The sequence below is a fragment of the Myxocyprinus asiaticus genome, chromosome 5, assembly GCF_019703515.2.
Source record: "Myxocyprinus asiaticus isolate MX2 ecotype Aquarium Trade chromosome 5, UBuf_Myxa_2, whole genome shotgun sequence".
NCBI classification, from domain to species: domain Eukaryota; kingdom Metazoa; phylum Chordata; class Actinopteri; order Cypriniformes; family Catostomidae; genus Myxocyprinus; species Myxocyprinus asiaticus.
In genome coordinates this window covers 35300222-35314361 of record NC_059348.1, presented here as the reverse complement: position 1 = coordinate 35314361, position 14140 = coordinate 35300222, and the positions used below count along the sequence as shown (strand labels likewise).

Sequence of the window (14140 nt, the reverse complement as noted above, 5' to 3'; positions counted from 1 at the left end):
AAATTAATTTAATTACTGTAATTAATTACTTAGTAATGCATTACACCCAACACTGCCTTTAACTAATCATTATACTTTTTCCTAATAAGTATTTTTTAAATACTTTTGGTCATTCTAATCTAAACTGTTTCCAATATGGATAGGAGTAGCCTTAAATTAAAAGTGACAATGAATATCATAACTGTTACATCATAACAAACTACGAGATCAGTGAAATACTGCATAGTAGATTAGAGATCTAAGTCACACTTATTACAGCTAAATAAGCAAATGTTTGTTGAAAAAAAAAGTTTTGTTTTATTTTGTTTGTGTTCATTCAATTCTCAATGCATTCCTAAACTCTTCATCAAGTTTTTTATAGTCACCTACTGTTAAATTTGCACATACTGACAAAGAGAATGTTTTTTGGAGAAAATGATTGATAACATGCTTGTTATGCACACACGACACAACAAGAGCAGGGAGACACCCTGTGGTCTAACCACAAAGAATAACGCAGTAGTTCAGACAGAACCCTCTGAAAGATTAATTGTCTATATGTGTTTTGTATGTATTTTTGTTTTATATTCATAATTCACTCTATTCAGAGATTAACTTAAACTTTTAAGTTTGGATGGAAAGAAAGGTAGACCAGCTAGAAAGGTACATGTTTAAAGTTGAGGATTTGAGTATAATTATTGAACTTTCAAATAGAATATACTATATGCACATACCATTATTTCTGTCTTTATTGGCTTCTGCCTGTTCAAGTGACAAGAACTATAGCTTTTATTGTAATCATAGCCTGCTCACCCATTCATGATCAATAAGCATGTGTCAAACAGAGTGGGATGCCCAATGCACATTCCTGTGTAACTACACAACTTTACCTGTAGAGGGCACAACATTGCCATTGACAAATTACTGGCAGTTCCTGTGATTCCTGTTTACTGAAATAAACGGAGAACAGAAATTCTGGTAGGCAAGCACTGGCAGGAAAAAAAAAAGGTTGTTCAGGTAGAAGAGCTTTTGCCTCAGGGGGAATTTACTAGAAGTGCTTTACTGAGAAAATGCTTTTGGTTAAAATAAAAAGGAGGACTATTTTAAAGAATCCATTAGGTCTACCTGTTATAAGCTAAATAAATAAATAAAAGATGTTGCTTTTGAGATGTGATGCCTTGTTCTCCAGACTTTCTGTTTAAAGATACCAGTTGTTTTCAGGAACTGTAAGTATTTTGCAAAACCCAATTAACATGGTATGAGGAAATATAATAAAGAGTGAAAGGTTCATATACTGTATCTAGGCCTACTTTAACAGCAAATTGTGAAATATCTCTATAGACAGAGCAACTGCAAAATTAAGGTGATACATACTGATGATTGGTGTATTGAAACATAAGCTACAAATGTATTCACACTTATATCTTCTGCAACTTCTCAAAGGACTTTGTAAGAAAGAGAGAGAAAGGTAGTCAGGGTGAGGAGAGGGAGGAGGATCTGCACATATGGATAATAAAAGAGGCTTTGGAAGGTTTGCAAGCATGACTACACCCACCACTGCTCCATTTAAATACTAGTTACAACTCTCACAGGCTACTACAACTCTTAACTCTACAAGCCTTGACTTGAGGAACCCTAAATTACACACATCTTAACTTTTTTGCACCCAGTCACTGCATACAGTGCTCATGTTTGTCATTGACTGTAATACCTGAACAGTAAAATTGCACAAGTGTACCATTTGAATGAAGTGTTTTGAAACAGAAGGTTCAGATATACCACAAATGTAATTATCCTCTGTGAAATTTTATTTACATATATATAATTCATATTACACATTTACATAATACATTATACAGTGTGTATATATATATATATATATATATATATATATATATATATATATATATATATATATATACACACCAATCAGCAACAACATTAAAACCACCTGCCTAATATTGTGTAAGTCCCCCTCATGCTGCCAAAACAGTGCAACCCGCATCTTAGAATAGCATTCTGAGATGCTTTTCTTCTCACCACAATTGTACAGAGTGGTAATCTGAGTTACCATAGACTTTGTCAGTTTGAACAGTCTGGCCATTCTCTGCTGACCTCTCTCATCAACAAGGCATTTCCATCTGCAGAACTGGATGTTTTTTTGTTTTTGGCACCATTCTGAGTAAACTCTAGAGACTGTTGTGTGTGAAAATCCCAGGAGATCAGCAGTTACAGAAATACTCAAACCAGCCCGTCTGGCACCAACAATCATCCATGTGATTATCTAATCAGCCAATCATGTGGCAGCAGTGTAGTGCATAAAATCATGCAGATACAGGTCAGGAGCTTCAGTTAATACATGTATGTGCAAATGCTTCCAGTGTATGTCGGATAACTGTGTTTCATAATTGCATATATATATATATATGAGTTTTGTGTGTGTGTGTGTACATACATATATAATGTACATAAATACATAAATTATATATATACACTGGTGGCCAAAAGTTTGGAATAATGTACAGATTTTGCTCTTATGGAAAGAAATTGGTACTTTTATTCACCAAAGTGACATTCAACTGATCACAAAGTAAAAAACAGCACCGTCACTATTTGAAAAAGTCATTTTTGATCAAATCTAGACAGGCCCCATTTCCAGGAGTCATCATGCTAAATTGCTAATTTGGTATTAGAAATTAAATTGCCATTAAATCAAACACAGCTGAAAGCTATTTGGTTCGTTAAATGAAGCTTAATATTGTCTTTGTGTTTGTTTTTGAGTTGTCACAGTATGCAATAGACTGGCATGTCTTAAGGTCAATATTAGGTCAATAATGGCAAAAAAAGAAACTTTCTCTAGAAATCAGTCAATCAATGTTTTTGATTGTACACTACAGTCTTCAAAGACAAAGGACAACTGGCTCTAACAAGGACAGAAAGAGATGTGGAAGGCCAGATGTACAACTAAACAAGAGGATAAGTACATCAGGGTCTCTAGTTTGAGAAATAGACGCCTCACATGTCCTCAGCTGACAGCTTCATTGAATTCTACCTGCTCAACACCAGTTTCACATACAACAGTAAAGAGAAAACTCAGGGGTGCAGGCCTTATGGGAAGAATTGCAAAGAAAAAGCCACTTTTGAAACAGAAAAACAAAAAGAAAAGGTTAGAGTGGGCAAAGAAACACAGACATTGGACAACAGATAATTGGAAAAGAGTGTTATGGATCTTAACCCCATTGAGCTTTTGTGGGATCAGCTAGACTGTAAGGTGCATGAGACGTGCCCGACAAGACAGCCACATCTATGGCAAGTGCTACAGGAAGCGTGGGGTGAAATGTCACCTGAGTATCTGGACAAACTGACAGCTAGAATGCCAAGGATCTTCAAAGCTGTCATTGCTGCACGTGGAGAATTACTTAAAATAAGTAGTTTAAGAAGTTCTGGAAAAAAAATTCAAATTGTAATAGTCATTTTTCACGTTATTAATGTCCTGACTATATATTGTGATCAGTTGAATGCCACTTTGGTGAATAAAAGTACCAATTTCTTTCCATAAGAGCAAAATATGTACATTATTCTAAAATTTGTTCACACCAGTGATACCAGTATATTTATATATACACACACACACACACACAGATGATAGATAGATAGATAGATGTATACACATGTATATATACACTTATGCAATTATGAAACTCGTTCATTGTGAAATTATGACTGAGGTTAAGTCATCTTCCGACATGCACTGGATGGATTTGCACACCTGAAGCTCTAGGTTATGTCTGTGCATTTTGTCTAAGCTTTACGGTAGCATATTAAAATGAGGAAATTCAGAAAGCGCATGTAGAGCCAGTGGGTGAAGCTGGACGGAGATGAAATGATGCCTGTAGGTAGGGCTCCTCGAGCACTGAATATGTAAAGAGCATCTGCGATTAAACGGTCCAGACATACACGTCTCTCACGTACGAGACTGTCAGTTAACGGGAGCCTTTTCCTTGTTTCCAAGAATCTTTGAGGATGGGGTTAAATTCACCATAACGCTGATTTTTATTTTACCTTGCTTTAAAACTCTCACGAATCGTGGAATTTAGGTGTACGTTGCAGTATTTTATGTGGTGGACGATTCGACTATAAAACTTGCAACAGTGATCTGCACTGTTTTATATTCGTCAATGGTACACCTTTGTAGCTTCAACATCGCTGCAAACATTCGAAGGTCCTGCTGCGTGCTCAAAGTGTGGTCTTAAAGGAACCGTTACAGGAGCACGCAAGGGTAAGATGACGATGTCCGTCCCGGAGAGGATATCGGAGTCCGGGGGTAAAGAGGAGGAGAGTGAGGATGAGAGTGAAATCCTGGAGGAAAGCCCCTGCGGCCGCTGGCAGAAGAGACGGGAGCAGGTACGTTTACTACAGCACGATCTCCAAGGATCCACATGCAACATCGCCGCCGTCGTTTCTTTTTTGATCGTGCAGAAAGTGTGATAAGTATTTAAAAGACACAGGGAATAACACTATATGTAGCCAACCTAAGAATACGATTAGTCGTGGGTATCCTCGCGATAACCACAGTTGGCTTCTTCTCCACATGGTCACAGTTTACAGTGATTTACAGCTATGAAATGCCTGTCTCACACTGCAGAATAACTTGTTAAGAAAAGCAACATATGTATAACGAATCCAACCCAATGCATTTAAAAACACATCTTCTAAAAGGATATCGAAGAACATTTTAGTAGTGTTACACGTAGTTTTCTGTAAGGGATTTGATGTAAACATTCGAGCGCACGTCCAGCCCCTCCCCCTCTGCACACGCGCACATTTGACTCGCGCTTGTATATTCACCTTTCAGCTAAAATAACCTTTTTTTTTTTTTTTTTTTTTTTTCAAGCTAATTTGCCCAGATTGTTTGGTCAAATTTTCTACATTTTCCTTATTAAAATCACTTGAAATGGTTAGTTTAAGCTTAAAAACTTTAAAAGCAGCAACAGCAACTACAAAAAAGCCTTTAACAAGCAAACCAACTAAAATTATATATCTAGAACACCTGCTATGACTTTCTCACCTTTTTCACCTCTCATGAGTTTGCATCCAAATATATATATATATATATATATATATATATATATATATATATATATATATATATATATATATATCAGTTATTTCTTATTGAGCATTATTAATACTCATTTGTGTTTACATTTCTTTGCTCCTTTTTATTTTTTAAGATAGTATGGGTGCAGATGTGTCAGTCAGTGAAAAGAGCTAGGCTTTTCTTTGAGATTAGTCACAGTGACTGTATACAAAACTTACACTCCTGGCACACGTTCAGCTTATCTTACAGGACATTGGTGCATTCTAAACTTCTCTTTTAACCACATGTTATTAGTAGAATTATTAAGTATAAGCTTTAAACAACCCCACTTAACCTACTCAAGAGGACGTGACAATACACTGACCCTCAACCTTATGTGTAAATCTGTACAAGTTTTCTATTTCATGTTACAAGCCCTCCTGAGTTTCTCAAAGGTCAGGGGTGAGTCTCAGCAAGGTGAGGTTGAAGTTGAATGTTCTTTTTCCTCAACACTTGACAATGAGAAGCAATAAGGATCCAAAATTGGATAAAAGCAACGGGACAAATTGGCTGGAGCACAATGTGCAATTATTCGCTCCTTGTGAATAGCCTGGAAGTGTAAGACTGTTAAGAGTGTGTGGCCCGCACTATGAGTTTTGTTTGCATTGGATGTTTTCTTTTCTCAATGAATGACTCAAAGGGTACGTTTACACGACAACGATGTACTAAAATCGGAAACGTTTTTCCTTTGCGTTTTTGAAAAGTTTTCGTACAGACGACAACGTTGTCAAAACGATCCCTGTTCACACGGATCCGCAAAAACGACTAAAAAGGCTGTATTATGCATGGCAGGCCAGTAGTTGCCGATGTCACTTTGTAAAGAAACACTACGCGCCTGCGGACATAAGCATTCTTCCACAGAGCGGTGAATACAAACAATGAAGATGGCGAAAGCATCGAGCAATTTTGTCTGGACGGACGAAGAGGTTGCTTTATTACAACAATTAATTTGCTGGAGAAGCGTCAATAAACTCAAAACCTTGAGCAGCACAAACACAGTCCTGTAGTCCACCATTGTAGTTTTGAATGGCTCGCGCGTTGTTTTGAAGTACTCGCGCACATGCCAATAGACTGAACTCTCAAGATTATTCAATAAACTTTGCTCATTTTTACCATCACTTCGTCCCTTGCCTTCTTCTGTATTCCCCCTGCTGACTCTTGGTTTGGTAGGAGAGTAAGTTAACATAAGCTGTTGATGTTGACTGGTTTTGGATATCAGACAGAACTCTGATATATGGATATCTTCTGACGGAGAGAGAGGTCTTGTGTACACTGGATCTAACATGCAATTTCACTGCCTCATGTTTTCATATTCTAAGCATATCATTGAATACTGTACATGGCATAACATCTCTGTCTATAGGCTATATACATAAGCGGTGGGTGAATGAATTGCAGAGTAAAGGTACATCAAATAAAATTAAGTAAATAAATAACATTTAAAATACAAATACATTTTTCCCATCTGAATCCATACATTAATTTCAAGATTTTCAAATTGCAGGTTCTGCCTACTGTACAATGTTCACACTCCATACAAAACACTCCAAATGAATAAATTGTTGATTATTGTTATTTGCACAGACACCAGTATTCATATTGATAATTATACATCTCAAATTGTTGCCTATCAATCCATCATTCTTTATATAACACGTAATACGCGTGCGCATGACGTCATCGTTTTCAAAAATTCGCGTTTTTGTATGTTTACATGGAGACGATAACGGCATCATTTTCAAAAACGTGCACTTTGAAACCCATTTTCAAAAGTTTGCGTTTTCAGGCCACAAAACGCCGTTGTCGTGTAAACGAACAGCCAAAACGCATAAAAAGTTTTCAGTTTTTAGTTGAAAACGTTGTCGTTTAAACGGCCCCAAAGATTTACATGGAAAGGCGTGGGTCATGCATCACAGCATCTGTTTGCAGATTGTTCATTTTATTCGTAAAGAGCTGTAATGCTGGGAGTTTTATAGGTGGTTGCAAAACTCTGGCATCAACATTGCCTGTTTCAACAATGGCCTTGTGACATCAGGATTGCCAGCCGCATCTAAAGTGGCTTGAGATTGCATTAAAAAAATAGCACAACCTCTAAATTTCTCAGCAAACAGTGTTTTATTTTATTTGTAATCAATGCAATATAACTTGTGCAATTAATTTGCTTGGTGATGTGTTGTCCAATGATTTCAGGTTTTTCTGTGTTTGTTCACCACTTTTCAGCCCATACATTAAAAAAAAAATTTTTTTATTTACTTACCCTCATGAATCCCAGATGTGTATGCATTCCGTTCTTCTGCAGAACACAAACAAAGATTTATAGAAGAATATCTCAGTTCTGTAGGTCCATACAATGCAAGTGAGTGGTTGCCAAAACTTTGAAGCTTTGGCCGACAAGCCCGATCTAAATCCGATACTGTGTGTTAGTAATAGTTGTTACTGTAAAGCTCCAAAAATGACAAAAAAAAAACAAAACAAAAAAAGTACCATTAAAGTAGTCCATATGACTCGTGCATTTCATTCAAAGTCTCCTGAATACAAATGATAGCTTTGTGAATTGGTGACTTTGAAAAATAAATATATAGTCACCATGTGCAGCGCGTTTCAGTGAATGCGTAGTGCTCTGTTTTCAGAGAGTTACACTGATTATGCGCTACTTTGGAACAACTCATCTCAGATGTAGATGCTTAATTGTTTGGTTCACCTGTAACATCCATCGAGAACGGCACTGAAGGAGCTTTTCACCAGAATTTGAATAAGTAAATTAAATAAAAATAAAAGCCAAAGTGTTTTAAAATTAATAAGGCACGACTGAGTACTGTATATATTACTTTTTTATAATACATTTCTAAAAGTTATTAAATTATAATATTTTAATTTTTGTTTTTTATTATTATTATTATTATTATTAGTTTACAAATTACAACAATACTTAAGTTGACTGGGTTTTAAAAAACAATTCTGTGAATGAAAAGTGGACTTAAGTGAAAAAAAAGAGAGATCAGAAGATACAAGTTGAAAAAAAAATGACAAAGAAAACTGGCTTCTTTTCTACTGAAGACTTTCACATAAATTACTATTAATTTTGCTGCTGCATTATCCAGTAGACTAGTTAAGTTATGTTTTTCTTAATAGGCTAGACATTTATATTGAAATTAACAAATTGTTATATAGGTTTATGTTTCTTTTCATATAAGAGAGTACCCCCAATAAGTTCCACACAGTGAGGTAAAGATATCAGAGAAAAAAAGTGGTATCGGTGCACCCCTAATATATAGTAAAAAAGGACTTAAATATTGATCTGTTTCTCACCCACACCTATCATACCACTTTTGAAGACATCGATTTAACCATTGGAGTCATATGGATTACTTTTATGCTCCCTTTATGTGCTCTTGGAGCTTACAATTTCTGGCAACCATTCACTTACATTGTATTGATCTGTTGACCTACACATCAGTTGTGAACTGCAGAAAAAAGAAAATCAATGATGTAAAAACATCATTTTTGGGTGAACTATTCCTTTAATTAACACCAAACACATGGGTGTTAATGAGAAGCCTAGAGTGAAAATGACTCAGCAGATGAGATGATGTTTTCTGGTGGTGATGTGTTAATTTTCACATGGCTATGACACTCCATAAGATAAAGCCAGTCCAAACACTGTTTACATCTGGGATAACTTGTGGGTTTGGTTTAAATAAGCTTTTATTCTTACTCCGTTTATCAGTATTCCGTTGTGACAGCTATGAATTAGCTCATTTTTGGGTTCTGCTGTAATTGAAGGAGTAGAATAGAGCCATTATTGGAGCAATTTCTGTGATCATAGCCAGTTTGGCATAGCTCTTAAACACTTCTGTTATGCAACTGTTTTCCACCGTTTTGCCATTTCTATGAAGAACTGTTTGCCATTGTAGTCACTGATAGATTTGCTAAACCTAACAAATTTAATCTGTCACAGTAATCTCACAAATGAGATTTGAGATTTGATGCTTGTTTTTCAACTGTTTTCTTTAAAGTTTAAACCCTATGATAATTACATCCATTCCAAGGAAGGCACTGTGTTGTATTACATATTACATTAACTGTAAATTGGTCAAAAGACAGAGAAGGGGATTTCAGAAAAGCGTGCACATGAGTCTTGTTTTCTCCATCTGGGCAGATCTGCACCATTAACACCTCTGGAGCATCAGCGCTTTGTTGTAATGTCAGCAGAGAGCAGTTTCTTGACTGAATTAAATGAGTTATCCAGAGATTAAAAGCCCAATCATAATCACTTTCCTAAGGACACCAACAATAGTAAGAGAATAATTGGCCTATAGAAGCAGCACAGTAGGACTAAAGTTCACCAAGTCTCTAATGAGCAATGCTAATTAAATGTTCTAACAGTTAGATCTGTGACTGTTAAATATTCCCAGAGGCAACTGCCTTTCATGGCTGTCTGAACTACTGTGCCTTCATTTATAACTTGCATAAAGATTCAGGCATCCTTATAGACAAATCTGCATACACTTAGTCATTCTGTTCAGCATGCAGAACATCTCTCTGTCTCGCTCTCCCTCACTCTCTCACGCTTTCTCTTTATATCTTTTTCTCTCTGACCCTTAAAACCAACAACCATTGAGTGTGCTAACATGCACTTAAAAAGTTCAATTTCAGTCGAACTAAGCAATAATTCATCTTTTTAAAATGTCATGTAAATGCTCTTCCAACTGAAATAATACAGGTCCGGTATTTGCAAAATCGAACTAAAGGCATAGATACTGCGATTGCAGCTTGGCTTCATCCAGCAGCTGTGCACGTTAATCGAAAACATAATTGGCTTCAGAGTTATTCTCATGCTCCGAAAAACAGAGGTGTGTAGCGAGGTGTATTTAACCCTGAAGTCGAATGTAACACAAAGCAGAGAAGAAGAATGATAGCAACAACAACAGAAAGGTGTTATGGTGAACTCTAGAAATGTTCATTTTTGGATGGTTTAGCAGTCTGTAAGCCATTCACACCTGTGGCTTATTGATGTGCTTCTAATTATTATTCTTTTGTCTGTTTTCTGCCCATTGATTAAACCTATTATTTGTCTGCCATAGTAACATCCATATCACCCAACACCCATCTTTGCCGTATACATCAAATGTCTTTATTTAAAAATGTTTTCATGATCTTATGTGGACATGATCTTTATGTGGACTTTTTCACAAATTCCATCATAAAAAAACAAAACAATAAAAGAATAACTGCCGTGACCACTTGTGATCGGATTTCAAGGGGAGGGTCTCTGTTTCATGACAACATACAGTGCATAAGTCACTATGCCAGTGTGTTACTGCATGACATTAAAGTGCAACAAATTCAGAAAAGACAAAGAAAGTGCAAAAATTGGCATGCTGTTTCTCCCGTCTGAAATTTAATCGAGGCACAAACACAACATTTCAAGCAAAATGATCTATTATTCTAGTGGATTACCTGTATTAAAAGGGCTTCAGATGTTTGTGCTTCTTATAAGTGTCCCTGCATATTGATATCAGACACACTGAAGGAGATCTGTGAAGTTCTCGTGCTTGTGAATGTTCTTTTACATACTTTTTTAAAAAAGTTTCTGATCGGACGGTTATTTTCTTTTTAAAGTCCCTTGTAACCAGCAAAGTTTATATTTTTGTTATAGCGCAGAGGTTGATTGACAGTTGAGGGGTAGTGCTTCACTGCTGTCCGGGATGCATACAGGACGGATTAGCGTTTACACCTCAAATGCGATGTGGTCATATGCGTTTTTGACCACATTTGTATGTTGTTTGTGCGATCCTATTACAAATCATTTTAGACCCCGTTTAGACCTGTATTTACCGCTGACCACATGTGATCGGATCAAAAGAAATGCATCGTGATACCAGGTGTAAACAGGGTCTTAAAGTCCCCCTGAAGTGCATTGAAAAACTCCTACTCCTACTGAAACATGAAGTTGGGGCGGGACTTGACGAACAGCCCATGCCTTTTTGAAAAACAGCTAATAGGCTGTAGTTTACATTGCAGCCGCAGCAAAGCAGCACACATGCGCACACACACCTGCTGCTTCTCATGCCAGAGCCTGTGTTTAGCCGGAGAAGTGATCTGCCGAAGTCTGACCACTTTTCCACATCCACATCCAGCGTTGGCATGTCCCATTCAGCAGTGATCATCCCTATGCCCTATGGCAATTACCCTGTACTTTGAGGGCTTCAGATGGCTGAAAGGTGATAACTGTCATTAAAAAACAAAAATTTAAGTGATTCTTATTGGAGAATCTGTTTGGAACAACACTACAGCATGGATTGTGCACCCTTTGAAGTGTCCTGTGAGACTGCTGATTTTAAATGCTTATATCTACTGAAATTGAATTTAGTCAATGTTTAGAAGTAACCTATCAAATAGATGGCCTTAAAGGTGCACTCAGTGATTCCTGAGAAACACTGTTGATATTTGAACTCAACTGCCAAAACAAACACACCCCTCCCTTCAGTGCTCCTTTGGAAGCTCCGCCCCCCAAATTCATGCATCCAAGACGGTTTTACGCACACCAGCTCCAGACACTCACATCTCTCCTGCTACTAAATCTAACATCACAAAAACAGCATATATGGGTTCTGTGAAACATAGCAAAATTTATTTTACCCACCTATCGAGAAGAAAAAGAGCAACTTCTGCATCCATCTTCAAGCCTTTTACCTCTCAGAGGTCTCTCCACCGCTGAAATGCCTCACCAATGTTGACGCGGCTCCTAGCCCTCGACTTATCATAATCCTTCTTTTTTAGTTTATATTTGTCTGACTTTTTTCTCTTGGTCTGTTTCTCAGTCATTTGTCCTCCTTGGAGTTTAGAAAGTTCGCATCAGCCAGATGTGCTGTTGCTCTTCTAATGAATTTCCCTCTCGCTCTGCCCCCACCCCCCATCCTGTGCACGTACAAGAACCACCCCCTGTTGCTGATTGGCTGGCGTAGTATTGCGTGGATCGGTCAGTTCCACTTTGTTTTTGTCCCATTTACAGAGCCAGGGCTGTGTACAAATACTAGATTTTTTTTTCAGCCCACCCACAGAATGGACAGCTAGCAGACTGTGAGGAGATATTTGCAGAATTTGACAAAAAGTGTATTGGATTAGAATTACTGAGTGTACCTTTAAGAAATGGACTAAAAGCAGCCAAATTTTGACTACACTGGGTCTTAAATGCATTTTTCTTCAGTATCAATGCTTTACTGGATATTTAATAATAGTATGTTTTGGGTTTAATACAATTTAAGCTCAACAGCATTTTCGGCATAATGTTAATTAATACAAAAAAATTATTTTGATTCATCCCTCGTATATAAAAAGCAAAAATTGCAGTTGCAGTAATACACTTACCATGGAAGTGAGTAGGGCCAGTCCATAAACATTCAAATACACTCTTTTTCAAAAGTATAGCCACAAGACATAAACATCATATCTGTTAACATGATTTTAGTGTGAAAAAATCACTTACTAACCATATATGTGTGAAGTTAAATCCAGTATTACAACTGCGTTATCGTGATGACATAATGGCAGTAAGCCTCATGATCTGGGAAACGCTGTAATGCTGGTAAATCTCTGGTTTAATATAACTAAAATCATGTTAACACATAGGCCTATTATGTTCACATCTTGTGTGGCTATACTTTTGAAATAGTGTGTATTTTATTAACAGTTTATAAACTGGCCCCATTTACTTCCATTGTAAGTGCCTTACTGTAAATGCAATTTTTGCTTTTTAAAAATACATGAGGGATGAGTCAAAATTATATTTTGTGGTATTCAACATTATGCCACAAATGCTGTTTATTGACCTTCACTTGTATTGAACCCGCAACATTGCTTTAAGGAAACACTTCCTATTAAATGCCAATATTAGGAAAATGCCCAGCATTTAGTTCCATCATTTTAAAATCCAGTCTTGTGCCTCACTCTGTAATGTAGGCAAAAAGGAATACAAGCTCTAGCAGGCCATAGTTAACTTCACCCAGTGTGACTTATATTACAGTATACATGCATTGTAAAAATTATTTTGCCTTTTAGTTATCTTAATTAAAAATGTAGATTGATCTGCCCTGGATTGATCTTGTTAATTCACTTTTTCTTTTTTTTTTTTTTACTTTATGCTGTTGGTTGTTGGGTTTGTTGTCACTTTCAGTAATTTGTCGCAGTAATAATTCAAAGCTCATGTTTTCACTCAGTGATGTGTTTGATGATTGCCACCATCATTGTGATTTGTGTGTAAAGTTTTAACGCCCATGCGTGTCTCTTTGACAAGACAGAATATGATAGAGCGATCAGACATTAGTCTCTGAACATCTACTGGACATTTACCATCAGATGGCAGTTTATTTTACCTCTGACAATGGGATAGCTCTAACTAATTCTATGATTATTAATAATATTAAAATATTTTATAAGAAATTGAACATATATTCAATTTGAATTAAATTAGAATTAAGTTGAACTAAGAAAGTCAAGTTTACTTAAAGACATTAAGCTCATTTAACAAGTTATATTGGTTCAAGTTAAATTTATGTTTGGTATAAACAACTTTCCCTCTTAAGTTGACACAACTTAACATTTTAAGGCAGCACAAACTCTAAGTTGAAACAACACGATTGTTTCAGTGTGATACAGTCACTATGAGTTCTGTGTAAACACCTTTAATGAGAGACACTCTATTGACCTTAAAGCATTTATTTGTGTTCATACTATCATATAACAGGGCTCCAGACTGCGACTAAAATGGTCGCAAATGTGACAAAAAATAATTGTTTGCAACAATAATTTAAAATCTAGTTGCCATTGGTGACAGTTGGGTTGTGTGCGTTCATATGCGGTTTCTTCAGATATTACCTTGTGAGTTATTGAATATATCTTTCGAGCGCGCACCATCAGTCTGTCTCACGCCACTTTTCACCCGTTCTGTTTCTGGTGAGCTCACTGCACCGCACGCAACAACAAACCCAGCGCGAGAGAGCCGTGAACAAATTACTCTTT

General features: G+C 36.6%; 1 protein-coding gene across 2 annotated transcripts in view; it reads left to right on the top strand.

Annotated features, from left to right (window-relative positions):
- Positions 1–3842: 3842 nt before the first annotated feature.
- LOC127441426 (nuclear receptor-binding protein 2-like) overlaps positions 3843–14140 on the top strand; it is a 56964-nt gene continuing 46666 nt past the window's right edge. For both annotated transcript variants that reach the window (XR_007897303.1, XM_051698853.1), the window contains exon 1: positions 3843–4383. Coding sequence is in view for 1 of the 2 variants with exons in the window: in XM_051698853.1 (XP_051554813.1) it covers positions 4264–4383 (120 nt within the window). In the remaining variant the exon portion in view is untranslated. The remainder of the gene's footprint in view (positions 4384–14140) is intronic.